Source organism: Lissotriton vulgaris, chromosome 6 (genome assembly GCF_964263255.1).
Source record: "Lissotriton vulgaris chromosome 6, aLisVul1.2, whole genome shotgun sequence".
NCBI lineage: Eukaryota > Metazoa > Chordata > Amphibia > Caudata > Salamandridae > Lissotriton > Lissotriton vulgaris.
Window position 1 is genome coordinate 1764867039 of NC_141694.1, and position 23222 is coordinate 1764890260.

Consider the following 23222-nt stretch of genomic DNA (forward strand, 5'->3'; position numbering starts at 1 on the left):
TCATCGCTCAGCCCAACCCTCTTCAATATCTACATGAGCTCCCTCACCACAATCGCACGCAAACACAACCTCAACATCATCTCATATGCCGACGACACCCAGCTGATACTCTCCCTCACCAAAGACCAAGCCATTGCCAAACTCAACCTCCAGGAAGGAATGAAAAATTACGCTGAATGGATGAAACTCAGCCGTCTGAAACTGAACTCAGACAAGACTGAGGTCCTCATCCTCGGACCATCCTCATCCGCTTGGGACGACTCCTGGTGGCCCACAGCACTGGGCACCGCACTGACACCCACTGACCATGCACGCAACCTGGGATTCATCCTGGACTCCTCTCTCACGATGACCAAGCAGACTACGGAAACGCCCTATACGCAGGAACCACAGTAAAACTTCAGAAAAGACTCCAACGCATACAGACGCATCCGCACGACTCATCCTCGACATCCACAGCCAAATATCAGCCCACCTGAGAGACCTGCACTGGCTCCCCATAAACAAAAGGATCACGTTCAGGCTCCTCACCCCACGCACACAAAGCGCTCCACGACATTGGTCCCGAATACCTCAACAACCGCCTCACGTTCTACACTCCAACGCGCAAACACCGCTCCGCCAGTCTCACCTTCGCCACCGTACCACGGATACGCAGAACCACCGCCGGAGGAAGATCATTCTCCTACTTGGCGGCCAAAACATGGAACTCCCTCCCCGCCCACCTACGACCGACCCAGGACCACCTCACTTTCAGCAGTAGCGGCACCCTCCCCCCGCGCCTTGAGACCCCTACGGGTGAGTAGCGCACTCTACAAATGTTATTGATTGATTGATTAATCCATCTATCTTTAAAAATAATTACAAGATGCTAGCAGCATCTATAGTAGCAGATCTGTATCATAAAGTGTAAGAAATTGGAGTAGAACATTGGACTGCTGAGAGCTCCATTGAAGACAATGGAGTAGTTCTGGGCTTATAATGGCTGGTATAAGCACCAAGCTCCCACATCCCAATATTTGTTTTCATGTTTCTCCCTTTTTAATTTCGAACATTCTACCCTTTGTTGGTGGATTTTTCTAATAGCCTTATAGCCCTTCTGCTTCGGGCTATACTGGTTGATATAGGCCCTCTCCATCGTTGTAGGCTCAGGCCTATAACTCGGGCCTTTAACACCAAGTTTAGCCCTCAGCTGTGGGCTAATAGCTATATTAGAACATTGGAACGTTGAGTGCTCCATTGTAGGCAATGGAGTGCTCCAGGCTTCTAATGGCTGGTAGAAGTTCGGAGCATGAACATTCCAATGATCTCCATTCACAGCTGTTGTTGTGAACAAAGGCTTCACAGAGTCTGAGGGGATTTCAGTACCCTCCGGCTCTGTGAGGCCTTTGTTTTACTAATTAGAACATTCTGTTCTCTAGGGGCAGAACATTTAAATAGCCTTACAGCCCTTGGTAGCGAGCTATACCGACCATTAAAGGTCCGCTACCTTGTTAAAGGCCCTCACCGAATCCTGGAGCGGGCTTTTAATGGACGGTATATAGCCCGCTACAGCTGGCTATAAGGCAATATTAGAACATTGGAATGATGAGAGCTTCATCGAAGACTATTATCTGGCTCTGGGCTTATAATTGGTGGTATAAGCCTTCTGTTCCAAAATTCCAATGTTTGTCTTTTGTTTCTCCCGTTTTAATTTAGAACGTTCTACCCTTAGTTGGTGGAATGTTCTTATAACCTTATAGCACTTCTCCCTCAGGATATAATGGTTGAATTAGAGCAATGTGTAAAGTATTTATGCAGTACCAAAACAGTTCTAAAGTATTAAAGTCAAAATACAATACTGTAAAAATTCCAAACCGAATTCGAAAATGGAGTAACATTTAATAAACAAAATGTAAAAAATCCAATAGCGTGAACCGGCGATATGTATTTTAAAGTTTTAAATAGGAAACGCGCCAAGAAGCATGTACCAATGATAGTAAGTGGTTGCAGTAGGCCAGGCGCAATTTGACGTTGACCGCAATAGAGCGTGGGTCAGCTACATGAACCAGGTTTGTTCTGGTCAGAAATTGTGGGGCTTATTATGAATAGGGCTGTCCTGTGACCACTGCCACCCCTGCGGATCCGCCCGCCGAATTCCGAGGGTGGCAGTGAGACCACCACAGGGCTACTACTTTTGCGGGGATACAGGATCCCTCGGCGGTGGTGGTATGGAAAGGGGCAGGAGCATATTCCGAGTTGCATTTTCACTGCCCATTTTATGGAGATGACCACGCCATGAAAATGTGGCCGACATTCATATAAGTGGGCCCGCAGGCGAATTTACCTATTGGGAGGCATGCTGGGGAAATATGGTGCCCACCCTATATTTGCACCTTTGTTCCTGCGCTGTGTGGCATGCATACCACACCATGCAGGAATGTGCTGTATGCACAGTCATTGTGGCTATCTACTTGTTAGGCTCTCCTATGAGCCTAACAGACCATCGCCGACCGCCCAGGGTTCAACTCAGAATCTGGCGGGCGGGTACACCACAGGCTAGGCGATCCATCTGAGAATGCAGCAGTGGCGGTCCTACAGGAGACATTTAAACTTGTAATCAGGTCCTTTGTCTTCTGACTTTAGTCCCTTAAATCACAATCCACCACAGCTGTGCACTTCTTAATCCTCCCTAGACCTCAGGGGAGGTGTTTAGAGACTCACAGGGTGTCAGGCAGAGGCCAAACAGTTGGGTTTAGTCCAGGTCCAGTTGCCGACAAAGGGCTCTTGTAGCTTATCTCATGTACCTGTAGCTTTAACACTAAGTCAGCCTTATGACCCTCATTAGAGACCACTTCTTTTCCTGGGTACAAGAGAGAGCAGATCCAGTCTGTTCTGGGCTCTTGTCAGGTCTCATATGGCAGATTATGGCCTCGTCTGAGCTTCGTCAGGTCCCAGGAGTGTTATGAAGTGGGTGCCTGGGGATGCCACATTTATGCCTGGCACAGGTTAGTGGGTGGGAATGACTCCTGGGCTTGTCCTAACCAATAAGGGAAAAGTTCCCTGGGTGTACTCTACTCGCTTTGGACATTTTCAAGATGGTGGAAGTCTTTGGCCACACTAAGCTTGAGCTCTGAAAGTTGGGGTATATGTGAGGAGGGTACTATGGTAATCCTAGTGTCCTCCCACATCCAACACTAAAATCCAGTTTGGGAAAGTCACTGTACCCCCAATATACCCATAAACAGAAGCCTGGTACAAAAAGCAGAGTTTTCTAGCAAATAGACAGTAGATACACAAACATTGTTTTGGCATCCGGTTTCCCTGTCTTTCAAGTGTGTCTCCAATCAATCAATCAATCACGGCATTTGTAAAGCCTGCTACTCACCCAGGAGGGTCTCCAGGCGCTGGGGGAGAGGGGTATGCTACTGCTCGAACATCCAGTGTTCTATGTAAACCTCATGAAACCTGTCAAGCAAGATTAGACACTATAATGTTAAAATGTGACCTACTGTGATTGGAGCCTGCCTGGGGGGGGGGGGGGGGGGGGGGGGGGGGGAATTTGTCAGGGGTCAGGGTCAGGGGAGCCCAACATGTGCCTGTGACAGGGAAGGCATCTTTGAAGTTAATCAAGGTTCTGGCCCAACACCACTGATCATCCTGTCAAGGGAACAACACTTCACCGCACCCAAGTCTTTGTTCTCTTTTCTGATAGCTGTTTTCAAAGCTCTTCAAATGCTAATCATTGGCTGCAGAAGTGGGAGAGCAAAAGCAAATGTGACTCCAGAGTCTTTAGGCAGGAAAAAGGTAACTTTCTAAAAGTAAATTTTCCATAAAATGTATCAAACCCCGACTTACCCATTGAACTGGATTTTTAATAGCTGTTGAAAATAGTTTTGTAATAATTTTTCTATTTCTTTCCTAACCAAAATCATCATTATTGAATATAATAATGTAACCCGGTGTTTTTGTATGGAAGAGCTAGCCTTGCTACAGAGAAAGTAGCTTTTGAGGCTTTTCGCTGTAAGGACATGCTTAAAAAAATTATATTCCTACATGCCCTACTTTTATGTACCATGCACCCTTCCTAATGGATAATAACTACGTAGGTGTGGCCTATAAATAAACTACATATTTGTGACCTATAAATATTTAAATGGAAGTTTTGATCTGTCAAAGGGAGTTATTTTGGTAGGCCGAATTTGCAGTTTAAAACCGCAACAGCCAGGCTACAAATGGCAGGGCTGCAGTCATGTTTGCTCTGTCACTGTAGTGGATAGAACAGTGTGCTCTGCAGTCCACAATGGACGTTTTACATACAGGCCCTGGGTATCCTTTGTTCTGCATACTAGGAACTTTCTGGTAAGTTAAATATGTCAATCAAGTGTAGACCAATTTCATTATGTTTAAAGGGGCACTACAGGCACTTTATTCCTGGTAAGCCGGGGGTAAAGTGCATAGAGTTCTACAGCCAGCAAAAACCTGGGGATATGCATGCAAATTCAGGACAGTTCCTAGAATCCATTATACAGTTTAAACCCATATGATCGAGTCAATGTTGCCAGTGGATTCACATACAAATTATAGAGTACGGTCAGCCTGCTAATAATGACCTCCCCCAAAGTGGCCATGCTTTTTCCCACAGCGACTCCTCTCTGCAAATTGTATCATAGAGTATGCCTTGGTATCTACAGCCAAACTGCAGTTATTTTATTGATTCCCAGTTATTTTTCATTTTCACTTTGCTAATGAATACAAACGCCTGATTTTCATTTAGCTCATAAAAAAGTGAAAATTTTAGGGCTCAAGTTGTTGCTCTCCTTGATGGGATAAAGGCCCATATTACCGCTCTTCTGACAAGTTCTGGCAAGTTCTCTCTATTGACTGATACAGGTCTTCCATGCCACCATCCCAAAAAATAGTGAAAGCAAGAAATGTTAATTTTATTTCTCCCTTATACTGATAAGTTGTGTGTCTTCAAACCCAATTTAACTAAAACAGCTTAATCTGTATGAAAGCGACCTCCATTGGTAAGAGACGGATTCAGGTCAGTCGCACGCTCGAACTTCTCACGACTGGATACAACACCTGTGGCAGAAACTCTGTCCTCCTGCTCCTCGGTTCTGAACTCTTATTGCAGTCTCTAGGCTTATTTCTATTGTTATTCAGGCTTCAGCATGGCTGTTTATTGTCCTCTATATAGTTTTAGGTTTGTTGATCTGTTCAGGTGGAAGTTTCTTCTTTTCTATTACATTGCATTTTGTTTTAAGTTGCTGATGTATAAAGTTTGGTTTCTCTTAAATTCTGCTGCCATTTTATAGAGGCTCACACTCCAGAAGTATTTTAAAATGAGGAAAGCAGACCTTATAATATACAACTTTGATTTTTAATTAGGTGCTTAGTTTTGCCTTTTTAAACCCCTGCTTTACGTTTATAATTGGACCTTGGTGTGTGGCGCCCATAAAAAAGGATTGGGAACATCATACCTCTTAAAGTGATCATTTATAAAACACACATTCTGTTTACACTGCCTGCTGTATAGATGGTTCAGGCTGCTAAGCGCTTGTCAGCAGTGGCTCTGCGGTCTAGTCCAAGATTTGACTCATGACAGGGTCTGATTCACGTTTTCAGATTTCTGAGGCTAATACGTTGATAAACATTAACGTTGATAATAGTAAAAACACCATTATTAGATAGATGAGTGACTTACCTTTATATAGGGTTCCTACAATTAGATTATAAAAGAAAATGAATCTTATCAGCCAGGTGTACATGGCGAGCAGTGAATTTGAGGGGGCAGGCGTGAAACTACGGGGAATTGGATAAGTACTGTCATAATTTGTTGAAATGCCAATGAACAGATTTAAAACTTAAATAAAGAAAAATGCACTCATAGATCTCACAAAAGCAATATTGTAAGGGACGTTATGAGGTAAGTCTGAAAAAAAGATATTAAATATCCTAACCAACTTAATAGCTCACAAATTCAGTAGAGCAGTTTTGTCAGGGCCCCATTTATTGACTTACTCGGATAAGCTGTGTTTGTTCAATAGAATTCTTACTTAATGTAACTTTGTTTTCATGTCTTTCTGGTTTAAAAGTTTGTGATTGGTCATATCTTGATGTCCTGGAGGTTTACTCGGTTATGCAAAGGCAGGTGGTAAGAAAGCAATTCACGTTTTGCGCTGTCATTATTTTGCATTCCTCCTGAAAAATGAAATATGATTAAAGTGGATAGGTGTCAAAAAGGTGACCTAAAATGCAAGTACTAAAAATAATTTTTTTGACCTGACCTTTAACAGAGCTTAGTTTGTGCGCTCTTCTTTTTTTCTAAAACAGCTAAGAAAGTTTGTTGCGTGTTATGAACGTGTACTGGCGGTTTCACCGGATGGTTATGCAGCAACTAGCTTATGCTCGGTTTCTCATCTCCAGAATGACACAATAGTAGGGCTTCTGGCAGATATTAGCACCAATCGAAGAGCGATCCCATATCCATTCCATAGAGTTTATGGTGCTGCAAATGGAACCCTGAAGATGTATCTAACGGCTGTAATAACAGGCATAATTTTGCAACCAAGCCTTTTGCTTCTGAAAAAATCAATTGTCACACATTAAATATATAATTTGTAATTAAATCTACTTTTTTTACAGTAATGGTATTTTATGACTGAATGTACTTTGTTCGCCAAGCAGTCCTTCTGAAGTGACTAGAAACCGACTTCTGCATGGTATATTTATAAAAGCGTATGTCCTATTTACATGGGGAGCTGTCGCATTTACTCATGCATAGGCTACTTGTGAGGAGGATCACAAGTTATGCACTTTCTTTTTAGAAAGGTGCCAGCATCCTGTGCATATTGTGAGTTTAAAGGATAATTAGTCAAATTTAGAAAAAATTCATCAAGACTGATTCTAATTAAATTGCATTGATCACTGTGTTGTGTAATTTCATCTCCGTAATGGTGCCCACAGTGGACAACTGCGATGATTTAAAATACAGATAATTTGCATTTTTCTGCTCGTATTTCCCACTTATCTTTTACATTAAATGCTCTGTGCTAAATATTTTATGATCCTATAACTATTATTGGCACAACTAGCAATTGTGTCAATTGAAAATATTGTGTAGAATATGTTATGAGGAATGCTTTATATTGCTTTAAAGCATGTTTTGTTCTTTAGTGCACAGGAGAACTCCAGTGAGAACTGCATGCCCCCTTATTATAAACTCTTTACTGTTAGGTTTTGAAAGATATTCATAGATACAGAAAAGAAAACTTAACACACACTCTATGGATTGAGTCTCTCAGGTATACAAGATATGTAGTAGAAGCCTAAATATTTCCATATGGTCATTTAACGGGTAGTAGTAACGTATTGAACTGATACACCAATTGCTCGTGTGAGGTAAATAGATACCAAACAACAAAAGAACTGGGGGTCTATAACGGAGCTTCAAGTACTCCGAGCTGCTGCAAAACTCCTACATAAGTGAGTTAGGTGCTAATAGAGCTATATAAGTCTCTATATCAGAATGTGTGCCAGGACAAACCTGTCGAAGGACCTACTGAGATTGTTGGTAAGACCCGTACAGAGATGTGTTGGATTCCCATCAAATAGGTATGTAGATCAAGTGTTCTCATTTGGTCATCCAAAAATGGGGTGGTATGTCTCTTGATCAATGAGACCCATCCATCGCCCTTACTCAATTGGGTCGCACCATCAATCGCTAAGGTACCCATGAACAAATGATAAAGATGGGATCGAGTGCAGTGCAAAAATCAAAAGATGTGAGAGTTAAAAACAAGGGGTAAAAGGATCAATAGGCGAAAAACTCTAATGTAATTTGTCCTTTCCCTCAAACAAACAAAAACTCCTACGAAGCTCGGGTCCTGCAATGAGACAACGCCGGACAGAGCGGGCCTCCTTTTTCCTGAGCTGGGTTCCAGGAGAGGTGAGGTACACTCCCTGTACTATTCAGATGTAAGAGACGCCGTTTGGTACAGAGGAACACGATTTTGGACTATTTATGTATATCCTTTACAGATTGTCGTTACTTTCACTTTATGTATGTAGTAGCTAATGCTTAGAACTCTGGCCCTGAAGAAAGCCATAGGATCTTGTCCCTACCGGCTGAAACATGTAGGCCTTGTAAATGCAGTTATATGTTTAGACTGCTTCCTCTGCATTGTACGGGTCTTACCAACAATCTCAGTAGGTCCTTCGACAGGTTTGTCCTGGCACACATTCTGATATAGAGACTTATATAGCTCTATTAGCGCCTAACTCACTTATGTAGGAGTTTTGCAGCAGCTCGGAGTACTTGAAGCTCCGTTATAGACCCCCAGTTCTTTTGTTGTTAGGATTACAGTTAGGGGGATACGAACTGGGCAGGTCTTTAAATTTCCCTCAGACCCTTCTTCAATTGTTTGTGTTTTACTGTAAATAGATACCATACATACTTTTTATGTATGCTTATTTACGTTTTATATAGACTCCCTGAGGTTTCAGTGTAGTGTATGTATAGTGATCATTTTGTAATATTCATAACTTGTTGTGCAGTGGATCTAAATCTGTAATAGCAAAACAATTTGTGAGACACCTTTCATGCATTATTGCTTTATCATATCTCACACCAGAGCATGTCAGAACGTCAACTGGAGTTTATTTCTCTTTCATGTTTTGGATCATCGCCCAAGCATTATTTATGCACTATGTTCATTGGGCATCTGGGGTGAAAATGAGGGTGATCGTCATGCTGGTGTATGTGTCATTTTGGGTCATGTGACATGATGGTTTCATCTCCAATGACTGGCCGTGTGTGTTTAGTGCCCCTTTCGAGTTTGTCCTGGGTGCTAGTTCTGTGAGGTTAGTCATTCGTCTCTGCTAGTTTGAGTATTTTGTCCTACAGTGTTACAGGGTTAATATCCCAGCCTGTAGCATGCTCTGTTGTCAGTATCAAACCTTCTGCCTTTCACCCACTTAAGTAGGTCGCTCCTCTAGCATATTATCTGGGGTTTGCTGACAGATTTCCATGCCATTGCCAGTTGTCTTTTGGCCACTCGCAGTAATAGGGCAGCAAATTTACATTCAATGTTGTTGTTCTTTTTTTCTTTTCTGCATGCCTAGCAGACATACTCTGGGGCACAGAGTGCGTGTGTTACAAGTCAGTCCTTCCATTGTGCATGTAACTCTTGTCCAGTGTTGTGTTACAGTTACAGAACATGTGCACCAAAACAGCATTTCCATAGTGGCATCTGAGGCATTCTTTGGGGACCAATGGCTACATTATACTGTGCAGTTGGTTGGGTGTTAAGTATATGTTTGCAATATGCTGAATTGTATTAGTTTAATCTGGAATTCTACTTCTTTTTGGGTACCCTGATTTAGTCCTCCAGTCTGTATCCATTATGTCAGTTCCTAAGTCTGGAGTCCAGGTGTTTCGTAGGTTCAGGAGAGCAGTCTAAGACATTGCCTCTGCCGCCGAACATAGCGACCACCGCTACCAGACATGGAGAAATGTATCCTCCTGTCCATACTCTTTCCGCATTGCCCATTGCAATTTGCATAATCTCACAGTAGGTAGATGCCAAATATATCCCATTTAACAAGCATCTTCATATTACAGATACAAATAGTAGACCTTTTAGTACGGGCCTCTAGCTCTGTTTTCCTATCCCCCCCCATCCCCACCACCACGAATCTCGGTCTTCCTAGAACAGCCTTCCAGGTTGGCGGACATCTTCGTGTCCTTGTTGGAGGTACCCAACTTTTATTATAGTATTATTTTTTTATATTATTTTTGGGATGTGGTAAGGTGCTCTAGCATTGCCGATTGTGACTCGAGACTTCAACACACATACCAGGAATACTGCCTTCACGGCTCTCTTATAACCACAGCTTTGGCTGTCACAAGGTATGCAATGCAATGCTTCTCCCTAAGAAAGTCTAGATTGCAAGTTCTACTTTCCAAGCTCTTCTAGGGTAGCGCATAAAAGTAGGTTTTGGGTGTTAGTTTTTAAATGGCATTTTAATTGTGCTAGAAATGTTAATTTTATTCTTGTTATTTGCAGTGTGCCTATTTGCTGTTTTTATGATGTTCTGTGTGGTTATTTTAGATGTTAGAATCAGGTTTGCAATGCTGCAATGAATGCTTTTATTTAAAAGTGTCTATTTGTCTTAGTACCAGTTGTGTGTGATATTGTAACCAGGTGGCAGAGTTCTTTGCGGATAAGGTGGAGAGGATCTACTCCTCCTTCCCGGAGGCGGCCAGAGAAGGCTGCACGCAGAGGAGTCTTCTATCAACTTAAGGGGACGAATTGTTTAACGACCTTCAGAGTCCCTCCTCGGGACGCTTTAGGCATAATAGCTGTTAACATCAAATGTGGTTCCCCTAACGATCCTGCTTCACCTAAAGTATTGAGAGGCAGTGGGGAGATCTTAGAGCCCTACATCAGACACCTATTAGAGCTATCATTTAGCTCAGGAATGGTGCCGAAATCTTGGAAGATGGCAGTGGTGCTCCCTTTGAAAAAAAAGCCTAACGTTAGTATGGAGCAATTAGACAACCTGCGCCCTATCTCGCTGCTACCTTACTTCGGTAAGATCGCGGAGGAGGTTGTTAACATCCAGCTGACTGCCCATATTGATGCTCATAAGCTGCTCCATCCCACTCAGTCAGGTTTGCATGCACTTCATTCGACAGAATCAGCGCTGCTCCTGTCTACTGAGACCTTATGGAAATTTGTAGACGAGGATCAGACGGCGGCGCTGATTCTGCTGGATCTAAGTGCCGCATTTGACACTGTAGCTCACCACACGCAGCTACAGTGTCTAAAAAGGGGAGGAGTGGCGGGTAAAGCATGGAAATGGCTGGAGTCCTTTCTGCTTTTCAAGTGACACAGGGACCATTTCGGTCCAAAGATATCAGCCTGAAACAGGGGGTGCCACAAGGGTCCAGTCTTAGCCCAACTCTTTTGAACCTTTATATAGCACCTGTGGCGGAGATCACAGAAAAATTTGGGTTTGGAAATTGTGTCCTACGCAGACGACACTCAGCTGGTAGTGGCCCTGTCACAACCAGAGGAGAAGGTAGCCAGCAATTTCAGCACTTGCTTGCAGGAATTAGCGGTTTGGATGGCGAACAATTGGCTCAAACTAAATGGAAATAAAACTGAGGTGCTGATTGTTGCGAAGGCTCCTTCGGTGTGGACTTCGTCTTGGTGGCCTCAAGCGCTGGGAACAAGTTAGGAACTTGGGGGTATGGCTCGATACTAAGAGCTCGTTTGAGCACCACACAAGACGGGTGGCAGGCACATGCTTCCGCATTCTGTGGGGTCTCAGGAAGACACTGGACCTGCTGCCAACGACAGCCAGGAAAACCATGGTCCATGCCTTAATAACATCGAGGCTGGACTATGGGAATGTCCTTTCCCTGGGAGCGAATGCTAAGTGTATTCAAAGGCTACAGCGGATACAGAATGCGGCGGCACGCTTGGTTCTGATGTTGCCCAAGAGAGCCTCCTCGAAGAGGCCGTTGGAATCGCTACACTGGCTCCCGATCAGGGAACGGGTGTTGTTCAAGGCCTTCTGTGTCAGCCACCGAATCACACAGGGGAAAGGGCCCATCTATCTCCATAACCTACTAACCCTCTACAACCCAACCCGGCAACTGAGATCTAGCGGGACAGGGCAGGTCAAGGTTCCGAAGTTCAGAAGAGCGAGGATGGGAGGGCGCTCCTTTCGTGTTCTCGCAGCCCAACACTGGAACAAACTTCCTCCTAGACTCCGACTGGAGATGTCAGAACTGGTGTTCCATAAAGAGTTAAAACTTACCTCTGTCCCAAAGAGAAGGCCTGGGCTAGTTAGCGGGGGTGGGTTGTATTATTTGCACGTAATGCACCGCGGGGACACACTAGCCTAGTGTAACCAGGCCCTTTATAAATTGTTATTATTATTATTATTATTATTAATATTATTATTGTGAAGGATGAAATCGGTTTGTTTCCCATACCACAATTCCCCGGATCCCAGCTTAGGGGTTGTTAGTAACCAATTGTTAGTGGGTGGGTTTCTGTGGGGCTACAATAACCTGTCTTGCACATTCAGCGTTGGTGCATTAAACCAAGTTCACCCTTATCACCTGTGGGTGGGAGAGCAAACCTTGAAGAACTATGCCACAGTCGTAGTTCACGCAACAACATATGTCATACCCTTCATGACCTGTTAACAGGTCATATAGTACAGACTTTCCTTGAAATAGTGGCAAAGCGGGGATCCACTGTTTCTTAAGCCACCCAGGGAATCCCTTTCACTGGTGCAGAGCAGTCCCAAAAGGTTTTTTTCCTTCTTGTGCCCCATTTACTGTCCATTGAAGGAATGCTGTTACAGTAGGTAACTATACCTGGGTGCATGCACAGCATTAAGCCTCAGACCCTCAGTTGAGACCCACACAGCTTTGCTCCTCAAAACGATCATTAAGTGAGGAGGACAGTCACTGCGCACCACTCCCCTTGTGCCACTACGGCCCCTGGGCAATCCACACTCCCAGCACTCTGTTCTCACCTCAGGATGGCCATAGGACAGTCCCAGGACAGTCCCAGTAGTGTCAATACCACCTCTAACCCACCCTCATCATCATTGGGCAGTGCCCTGCCTCATCAGCTGCTTCATTCGGGCATTATAGAAAGGAACAACAGGTTGCTCATCCAGGAGGAGCTGTCATTGCAGCGTCCAGAAGCACAAAGGCACCAATTTTGGATCGCCAACATTGCAATGGAAAGGAAAGAGGGAATTTAATTCCCCTGAATAGTAGGAAATGCAGGCACAAGGGTGACTCATGATTGAACCTTCAGGATCTCTGGGCCCAGAGTCCCAGTCTCCTGCCTATGAGCTTGAAACCGGAACCGTGATGGAGCTGCACACTGAACCCCCTGTCATGGAGCCCAGCAAGCTCTGCCTCTCCTGGGTTCTCTTTTTAACCTCCAGTAGCGTAACTTGCTGCATCACGCGTTGGCCCTCTTTTTGAGTAGCCTGGAGTCATTTTGTTGTTTCCACTACCTTGGAAGTACCATTACTGTGGGCTTGGATAATTCCAGAGGCAGGGAAATAACAGGAAATACAAGTTCTTGGGGAATAACATGATGAAATTGTACTTACCTTGCCGATGTCCACGTGTTTTTCCCTGGCATTACACTGGAAGACTTTGACTGCTAGCAGCAGGTGAAATCTCCGGGTGGAATACCACTCACTAACAGTGTTCCTGCTAAGAATATAATTCTGATGATCCTGTAAGCTCCAGTTCATTTATTGTACGCATATATGGTGCTCCTAGACCACTGGAGGGTGTTGGAGCACTTCACATAGACCAACGTTTATACACTTTAAGACAATAGCTTAAGAAATCATTTCGGAACACCAGATCATTAAGACAATGAAGTTAAGGCTGTGGTAGGCTTGAGATGGAAACAAGGTACAAATTATTGTTTGGCTGGCCAATACTTGGCAGAACAGATGGGATTTCAGGAGTTTCCTGAAGGTAGTGATGGGAGTAAGTGTTTTTAGCTTAGGTGGTAGTATGTTCCAAAAGAAGCTGGTGGTTTCGGATAATGACCTCTTGAGCCTCCTGAAATGTTAAGTAATTTGGCAATATAACATGTATTGTGGTTGCGGGCGGCTTTGTGAAATAGGCAGCAGATTGGGAATTGTATGTGTGCTGTGGTGGAAAGCCAGTGAAGGGTCTCTCAGAATGGGGATAACATGGTTGTATTTGTTTGCTAAGTTTAACATCCTGGCAGCTGAGTGCAGTACAGCTTGAGATGGGCGATGGAAGTTGGTGGTAGTCTTGCCAGAATGGCATTGCCAAGTTCTAGTCTTGAGATTACCCATGCATGGGTGACTGTTTTAAGGTGACATGGGGTGACCAGGTGTTACATTTTCTCGAGGTCGTGTAAGGGAAAGTTAGCTGCCATGGCAGTATTATTGGTGTGTGGGGGTGAAAGAGGGGTCCTGGTGCAGTGTGAATCCCAGACACTTCAAGGCGGGCGGTAGAGAGGGTTATAGAGAGGGTTGGGGAGTCCAAGTTTTTGAAAGAAGCAGTTGCATTGTATGGTCATGTCTTCATTTGTGGGGGATTTCAGACAGGGCATGGCGCAGGGTGCAGATAGGTATGACATGCAAACCTTTATTAAAATAGCAGTAGTGCTACTTCGCTGGCACACAGACTGGCACAACAGAGACAGCGGCAGGGCTGACCACCTCTCCTATAGAACACATACAGAACCGGCAGGATATGCAGCTCTTTTAAACCCCCTGAACAGTTGCAGCATGTATGCAACAAATACAGTGCATGAGCAGTTACTGGCACCATTGGAGTTAAATGGCCTCTTGTTCTGTGAGCCTTTATGTCAGTAGTGTCGCAAGGATATAAATGCCTGGTGCAAGAAAAGAAACTGGCCTCTTTGATTGCTAGTGGGGTAGTCAAATAGAGCATTAATCAGGGTTCAGTGAGTCATTTTAAGCTCTGAACTCTGGTGCCACTTCAATTGTTGAACCAATGGTGTCAGGCTTCCTAGTATATCGTCCTCCTGGCCATTTTGGCCCTTTCGCTAGCGCTCTCCTAGAATCAATATCATCACTGGCCCATTCTACTTCCAAGTTCTCTATACTAGGAGACCTCAACATCCATTTTGACGACCCCCTAGACACAGGGGCAGCCGATTTGATCCTAGACCTGGCGGCCTACGGCCTCCAACTGACCAACTCCGGAGCCACACACATCAAGGGTCATCTGCTAGACCCAGTGTTTACCAATATCCACACCCTTCAAGCCAAAACGTCCCTTCCCCTCCCGTGGACGTACCATTTTTTGGTCCCTCTCCTTTTGCCAGGGGCATTCAGGAAGTCCCACAAGCCCGCCACCTACACCAGGGACAGGGCATGGTCCAGACTCTCTGCAGAGGACTGGGCCAGAGCCCTGAACTCTACAACCCCTAGTCCACCGGAGGACCCGGTCACAGCGGACAGAAAGTTCAGGGAGTGGATCTCCACCTCCCTCGATTCTATCCTCCCCATAAAAACCCGTGAGGATAAAAACGGGAAAATCGGATCAGCCCCATGGTTCAGCCCGGAACTCAGAACTCTCCGCAAAGAATGCAAAAAAGCGGAGCGACTGTGGAGAAAGGACTGGCTTCATGCCAGCAAGGACGCCTACCGTAGGTCGGTGAGAACCTATAAATCCACCTTGAAACTCACTAAAGCCTCTTATTACGACGCCAGAATAAAACATTCCACCAATTCAGCGAGAGAATCCTACCTCATCGCCAAAGAACTTCTGAAAATACCAGCACCCCCCTCTTTCAACATGTCTCCTCCGGACAGAAGTGATGAACTGGCAACCTACTTTGACTCCAAAATCTCCCGTATCCTATCCTCCCTCCCACCTCCCAGTCCGTCTAACTACACGGACACTGATGCACCTATTAACCATACAGGAAACATCCCACACCCTCAGTTGACCACATTTAGGGCAGTATCTCTGGACGAAGTAGGAAAGACTCTGGCCAAGATGAAATGCGGCTCCCCCCCGTGACCCCGCTCCCATCAGATTCCTTAAAACAGTGGCCCCTGCCATTGTGCCCACTATCACGGAGCTGATCAACATCTCGCTGTCCCAAGGCTCTGTCCCTCCGAGTTGGAAGAGTGCTGTAGTCAAAGCTCTTCTTAAGAAACCCCAACTGGACCCCACCGATCTGGCTAACTACAGGCCGATCTCGCTTCTCCCAAGCATTAGCAAAATGGCCGAGAAACTGGTCAATGTACAACTGTCCCAGTTCCTCGAATCCAACAACCTTCTGCGTCGGTCCCAAACTGGGTTTCGTCCCGGCCACGGCACGGACACCGCCCTCCTCGCTGTCATCGAGGAGGCAAGGTGCATTTTGGATTCAGGAGGGTCAGTGACAGTGATCCTCCTGGACCTCAGTGCAGCCTTTGACACGGTGAACCACCGTGTCTTACTCCACCGGTTGGCCGGGGCAGGACTCGGGGGCACTGCACTCGCATGGATAGAATCTTTTCTATCAGTCCGCTCGTTCCAGGTATGGGACGGCAACTCCCGCTCAGCCCCTCTCCCCCTCTCGAGCGGAGTCCCCCAAGGGTCTTCGCTATGTCCCACTTTGTTTAACGCGTACATGGCCCCTCTGGAGGATGTAGTCGCCCCATTCGGGATCAAGATAGTGAGCTACGCGGACGACACGCAATTGGTCGTCTCACTCTCACATCTTGACAACCACCCAGACAATCTGTTGAACTGCCTCCAGGAAATCCACCACTGGATGTGCGAGTCATCACTTAAGCTCAACGGATCTAAAACCGAAGTTATGCTCATGGGCAAGAAATGGACTACTATCCCCCCATCGGTCTGGCCTGACGTTTTCGGCGAGGTGCCCACCCGGAAAAAAGAAATCAAGACTTTGGGAGTCTGGCTCGAACCGGAGCTGTCCATGAAGACCCAGGCAGTCAAAACAGCAGGAACCTGCTTCGGACTCATGCGTTCCATCCGCAAGATCCTCCCGCTACTCTCTCCCCTATCAAGGAAACTCTTGGTTCAAGGTCTGATCCTTGCTCGGCTAGACTATAGCAACACTGTCTATCTAGGAGCCCCCGAATCTACCCTGGCAAAACTTCAGCGCGCCCAAAATGCGGCTGCCCGGCTCCTTATGAATCTCCCCTCCAGAGCCTCTGCCAGACCAGCGCTCAAGGCCCTACACTGGCTTCCAGTGCGTCTCAGGATAGAATTTAAGGCTCTGTGTACCGCCCACAAACTCCTCAACGGTCTAGGCCCTTCTATCTTGAGAGACATGGTCACCCCATACAAGGCTCCCAGACTCCTGCGCTCGGATAACGAGCGCTTGGCCAATGTCCCTAGATTCAGGAAGGTGCGCACCGGCGGTCGACGCTTCGCAGTAAAAGCGTCCTCAGGATGGAACTCGCTCCCCCGCTGCCTGCGGCTGGAACCCTGCCACCTCCTCTTCCGTAAAAAACTGAAAACTCTTCTTTTCCCCAAATAGTACCTCTTTCCCCCCTTGGTCACTACAAGTTTTTTATAGCGCGGGGATGCCTCCGGGTCACCAGGCGCTCTACAAATCGTTAAATAAATAAATGGTAGCTGTGCCCCTGCCTTTGTTTAAAAACACTACACAAGATTGGCCCATTATATCTCCTCTGCCCCCTCAGATTTTCATACAGCAAAGCAATCATATCTTTTGGCGTGACTTCAAATCTTCAATAACTATTTTGCCTAGCTTTGCTGGGTCTCTGTATCCCACATGTATTGTATCAATGTATGGTATTTGTATAGCGTGAACTTAAGTGAGTTATATCTCGGGACTCTTGGTTACTTTGCCAACCTCTGCAATTGTCACAGGACTATCCCTACATGACAGGTCCAATTTACCCACAACAAGTTCCTTCCTGCAATGTAATGTATTGCCTTCTTCCATACGCTGGTCATTCCTGGGACCCTCTGCGCTCGCTTCAGGGTAGGACTTTTTCACATCCAGCAGCCGCGCTTTGCACCTTTGTCGCACACCCCTCTGGGCCTATTTGAAACCCTGTGCTCTTGGAAACCTCTTAAAAGACATCTGTTATACACATCCATTTACAGTTTGTTTTAACACACTGGAGCACCTCTGCTTTCCCCATAGCCCTGGGATGCCCCACATGGTCGCTGTACTTCACGAGTTAATTTCATCATGTACATCAGGGGATTAGCGGTTGAAGGTTCAAAGCATTTATGGTTGATTCATTAAAGTCACTATAATACAATAATCAACACAATCAGCGGAAAAAAGTGGCATATAAAATGCCACCTATAATTGCAAGCATAACATTTATCAATGGCGATGAAAAATTGCTACATTAGCAGCTACACATTTTACATGACAAAACGAAAAACCCACTGTGAGCCAGCTGGAGTAGGGCCTAAAATAAGATATAAAAAGCCCTCATTAACATACATCTGCTAATTATACATTCCGGTGAAGTACAATAATGAAATATTTTTTATAACCCTAGATGAAAGAGTAGAGTTTACGGATGCTCGACATGCCGTCTTACAAGGCCGCACACAGAGGTGCCTGTGATACACCTTTAGTGGCCATGTCTGTGAACTCACTAATCACTCCATCACCTGTGGGCTTGTCCCACTCAGAAGCCCTAGTCACCGCGCCTCAACATGTTCAGGGTCCTTGTTTCATTAATATTGGACTTCAACCACCTTCTTAGGGCATACGTGAGCATCAAGCATCTAGATTGTAGACCAGAATACAGTTGTAAATTCACGCAGGCAGCACCTTTTTAATCCCCTGTAAAGTTGTCTTCAGGTCTTCCTGATATCCGGTAGGGAAAGCAACATGTTACATTTGTGTCGAAGAATCATCGACATTGAAGCAAGTAAATCAGTCTACACCTGGCCTGTAGGGTGCCATTTTAGGTTTTTTCAGTGACATCATGAAACACAAAACTTTTAAGAGCGAGGTTTGCCCTATTGCCCCTTGAAAGATTTGACAGGGTGTACAAATTCTGAACCAAATCTTTCACGGCAGAGTTTTTTAATTTTAGTTATGTGCGTATGTATGAATGTATGTGTGAGTGCATACTGTGAATGTGTGTGCGCTTGTGAATGGTGGGTGTATGTTTGCATGCTTGTGACTGCATGGTGGTGTGAGTGAGTGTGCATGTAGATGGGTGAGTCTATGTGTGGGCCGCACCTTCCCCCACCCACCCCCCTCCTTCATGCTTGAATGTCGGGCCATCAATGCTTGAAGGGCTCGTGAGATTAGTGGTTTTGTGCAGATAATATGGTCTGTAAAGCCACTTCAGCATAAACGCCAAGGTTGCTGTCAGAAAGGCACATATTACTGATTACAGTTCCTCAAACCACTGACCAAGTTAGCTGTAAGCCAACACCTGCTGAGATCCCCGCTACCAACTTTGCAATGCTTATGACCAAATAGAACAATGTTAATTTTTCCCAGGTTGTTCTCCAATTTATTTGCTTGCTTGTAAGTTTATAAGTTCTTTAAGTCAGTGGGTGTCAACAGCCAATCAGACCAAATAATTTTATCAACAGTATATTAGAGCACAGGCACCTGGGTAGAACTAAGTTTTAATGGTGAGGACCTAGCTGTTCTTAGTTCACTCCCTAACACATTGTTCCATAAACTAAATGAGAGAGATGCGAACACATTCTTGTTGTAGCCAGTGCTTAATTTGAGCTGGTGGGGGCCACCAGCAGATATTTTTGGAGACCGGCACTTATTTTGCCGATCAAATACTTTCTGAGCACAAGATTGAGAAAAACACACAAATCTGAAAGACAGAGGACGAGAAAGACAGAAACCGTCACAAAGGGAAAATGCTCCAACCTGCAAGAGTTTGATAAAAGGTAAGAGAGTTTCAAATAATGGATTAAAGAGACCTTAAGCCTTGGCATTCGCACGCCAATGTTTAATTGCACTGGCCGCGGGCACCTGAGCAGAGCTCCAGGCACCAGCACTTTTTCTTTCACAAATTTAACAGTGGTTGTAGTCCGTAATCTATGTATTTCTATTTTAAAAGCGAATCTCCGCAACTTTATTGTAAATCAGTGTTTGAACTCGACCACCAAATGGTAGCTATCAATAATGTTGAGATGCTCTAATCTCTGAGCTTTTGACATACACTCCCCTCTTCACCCCATCAAATGCTGCTTTATAATCTATAAAACAACCAAAAAGGCATGTTTTCTCAATACCTTTGCTGCAAGACTACCATGGATATGGCCAGGATGATGTCTATCGTAGAGTGGCATGCAGGAAAGCCAGCTAATCGTAGGGGATAAGGTTGATTTTAATGACCGAGTCCACCAGATCATCAAGCATATGAACAAACCAATTGGCCTCCACATCCATTAGTGAAATCAATCTCTTTGCTGCACACTCGGGATCTTCCTTTTTCTGCAGTGGGTGAAGTATAGAACACCTCCAAGAACAAGGAGTGGAGAAATTTAACAGACTGTGCAGTTGAGTCCCTTTCATGCACCTTTGTGGGAATTCCATTTGGACACACTACCCCAAATGATAGTGATAGGCTAGTAAAAGTCCTAAGTACTGCTTTGATAGCTTAGCCTAATGAGGAAAGCCTGGAGTCTTGAATCCAAGTCCACAAATATTTGGCCCATCTCTGGTATTAATACACAACCCGAATTTTTAGTGTTCACCTTCTTTGCAGAAGTGAGGCCTATGTCCCAGCAATACCCACATCAGGCATTCTCTTTGGTATGCTGGAATGTGCTCACTAGATTTTAGACCTCCATATTCCCAAACCGATGTCCTTTCATGGTTCTTAGCCAAGAAATACAATGATTCCTGGCAGCAGGTGATCCCCTTTCCACCCGAGAAGATTAGTGGTTTGCAATGGTTCATATTCAGAAAATATAGATTTTGTAATGGCTTGTCAGTCCTGTTCGTGTGTGCATATTCAAAGTCCTGAAGAGATTAAAACAATTATCATTTTAATATATCGTTCAATGTTTTGATAATAGATTTGTGATATACTTATGACAATAAAAAAAAGCGTTATGGTTATTGAATAACTTCTGTGTTGAGTTTCACATTCAAGGAGAGTGATATGCCAAAGACTATGTCACCATGGACCAGTGCTTGAGCTTCCAATGATTGGACAGTTTCTTCTGCCTGTCATAGGCTGTTATGGAACGCTCATGTACTCAGTCAAGGTTCAGGGTTTGCAGAATGCTAACAAGGTTGCTTTCCTCCAATTACTACTAACACCTTATTTAGCTAGTCTTTACATTTTTCTGAATCTACTTTATAATACGAAGGGTATTGTTGTTTTTCTTTTGTGGTTTAGGAATTTTTTGAGAACCCTGCTTTTCGCCCAGATGGAATGAAACTTTATCCAACTTTGGTGATCCGAGGAACAGGTCTTTATGAACTTTGGAAGTCTGGAAGATATAAGAGTTATTCTCCCAGCACCCTTGTGGAATTGGTGGCAAGGATCTTGGCTCTTGTACCCCCATGGACACGAGTGTATCGTGTGCAGAGGTAAAGTTTATATAAAAGTTCTGCTCTATATAATGTGCACATATGCATTTCATTATCTTTGTTAAAAGCAGGTGCTGGATCTTACACATGAATATTGAAATGTACATCTGTTACTGTGAGATTCAGGGCACCTCATATGCCATGCCTTTTCCTAGGATGAACAACAACCTGGAAAAGTTAGAAAGTAATTGGCGATTAGTGATCTGAAAAAAAAGTGATGTTTGAGCTTGTTCACCAGTCTAGGACGTGGTTAACGCTTCTCATTCCTCATGATCTGTGGATTGTGGTGAACAGAAAGAACTATGTTTAACTTCAGTATTGGGTCAACATCATAAAACAAAACCATACAATACTTTACTACTCACCAGCACATAATATAAACTGACCTCAGCAATTGCTGTCCCTACCTGTCGGAAGTATGAGAAGATCCGAAGATGCTCTTCTTACCCTAAGTCTTTGTAGTTTCACTGAGTGCCAGGTGATTTACCTATTCGCACTATGAGTGTAATATTCTTCCAGTGATCTCATCCCAACTTACATCCATTCAGCATCATCAATTCCACAATAAACTGGACTTCAGCAGTAGAAGCAAGATATTTAGAATTTGTCAAATATTTGTCCGTCTTTTTAAGTGTGGTCGGGTATTGGATGTATCAGTCATGGATGATGAAAACGAAGCAGAGTCACTGGAAAGGACCTGAACCAAGAGATTGGTTTCCTAGTAACCACTTGAAGTGCTGCAGCTTTGTGAAAGACTTCAGGTTTTTGCATCTCACTCAGGAGGGACAAGTATTCTTGCCAGCCTCAAAAAAACTTCATAGTAAAAATACATACATACTTTGAACTTTCATCACATTTCTTTATCTTTTGGTTTGTTCAACTGGCATTTACATTTTGCTTCGTCCTACCACATGGCACAGCATAGGACAGGAGATCAGCACAGATCAGCCGTAGTCTTAATATACTAAGCAACTAAATTGTAATGGCACACATATATTCGAATCAGTTTGCTAGGAATACGATTGAAGGCACTTGAGTTTACCAGTGAGTGGCAGTACCTATGTATAGTAGGTTGTCATCACAATTGTTCCACAGTAATTAAGGCATTGATTGAAAGTTGCAATTAGGACTTTTTGTCATAAATCAGCTTTTGCCCATCTATTTATCATCTGGAAAACAAACATAATTTACTAAAGTAGCAAAAGTGTACATGCCATTTTTTATGTAGAACCCACACCCACTCATCTTTGTGAAGACTTCAGTTGAATCTGACTCATGAGGGACACCTAGTAATGAATTTTGGTACTGCAGCCGTACAAAAGACTAGACCTGTTGGCTATGCCAACGCCTGGTTATTTCTGCCTTTTATTTGCTGCTGATTGCTGAACTTTCTCTCCATGCACTCCTAAGGGCTCATCCTGCACCAGCAGGCATTACCGTGCTATTTGACACAGTTATTAAAACTACAATCCATTATATACTGCCTTCTCTGGACAACTTGTGATGGCAAGATCCATCTATTTAACTAATTTAGCTGTTACAAAATCTAACTACCAGAGTTATTCAATGAAATGCATATACAATGGATGTGTATTCTGCTAATCAGCAGCACAACAGTGCCTAGACGCTGTGTAATTGGTGCACATTACGCCAAATTAAATTATTAACAGAACTAATTTAGTTGCTGTCCACTGTGAATCCTACAAATAGCTTTACTTATCTAAATTTTAAAAACTTTTTCAAAACATATTTAAACAGGGTGTTTTTGATTACACCTGTTGTAGTGTACTCTATTGGTAAATGGCTTTATAGTTTTACAGCTTGAATCTTTTCTAGATTGTGCATTATTCTGCCATCTGGTGGTTGGATGTGGACTTGTCTCCTTAAGTCCTTTCTCTCTGTCTTTTTTGTGTTTCGAGCTTCATCAACAATTTGGTGCACTATCCCTCATCGAATTACATCAGATATACACCCTGAACATTAGATGTGTTCGCCATCTTCAGATACTTTTTCCACCCTTGGTTCGAAAGTACAGCCAGCTGAAAGAAAGAAGAAAGAAAACTTTTGAGGCAAGATCCAAGAAAACACTGAAGGTTATAGTTTTTTTAACTGATTTACCGATGGCCATCAAAGGAGGAGCAC

General features: G+C 44.2%; 1 protein-coding gene across 1 annotated transcript in view; it reads left to right on the plus strand.

Moving 5' to 3' along the window:
* The window catches only part of ELP3 (elongator acetyltransferase complex subunit 3), an 805914-nt gene that overhangs the window by 428744 nt on the left and 353948 nt on the right, over positions 1-23222 (plus strand). Inside the window, exon 10 of the mRNA XM_086928018.1 lies at positions 20887-21080. Within this exon, the coding sequence (XP_086784144.1) occupies positions 20887-21080 (194 nt within the window). The remainder of the gene's footprint in view (positions 1-20886; positions 21081-23222) is intronic.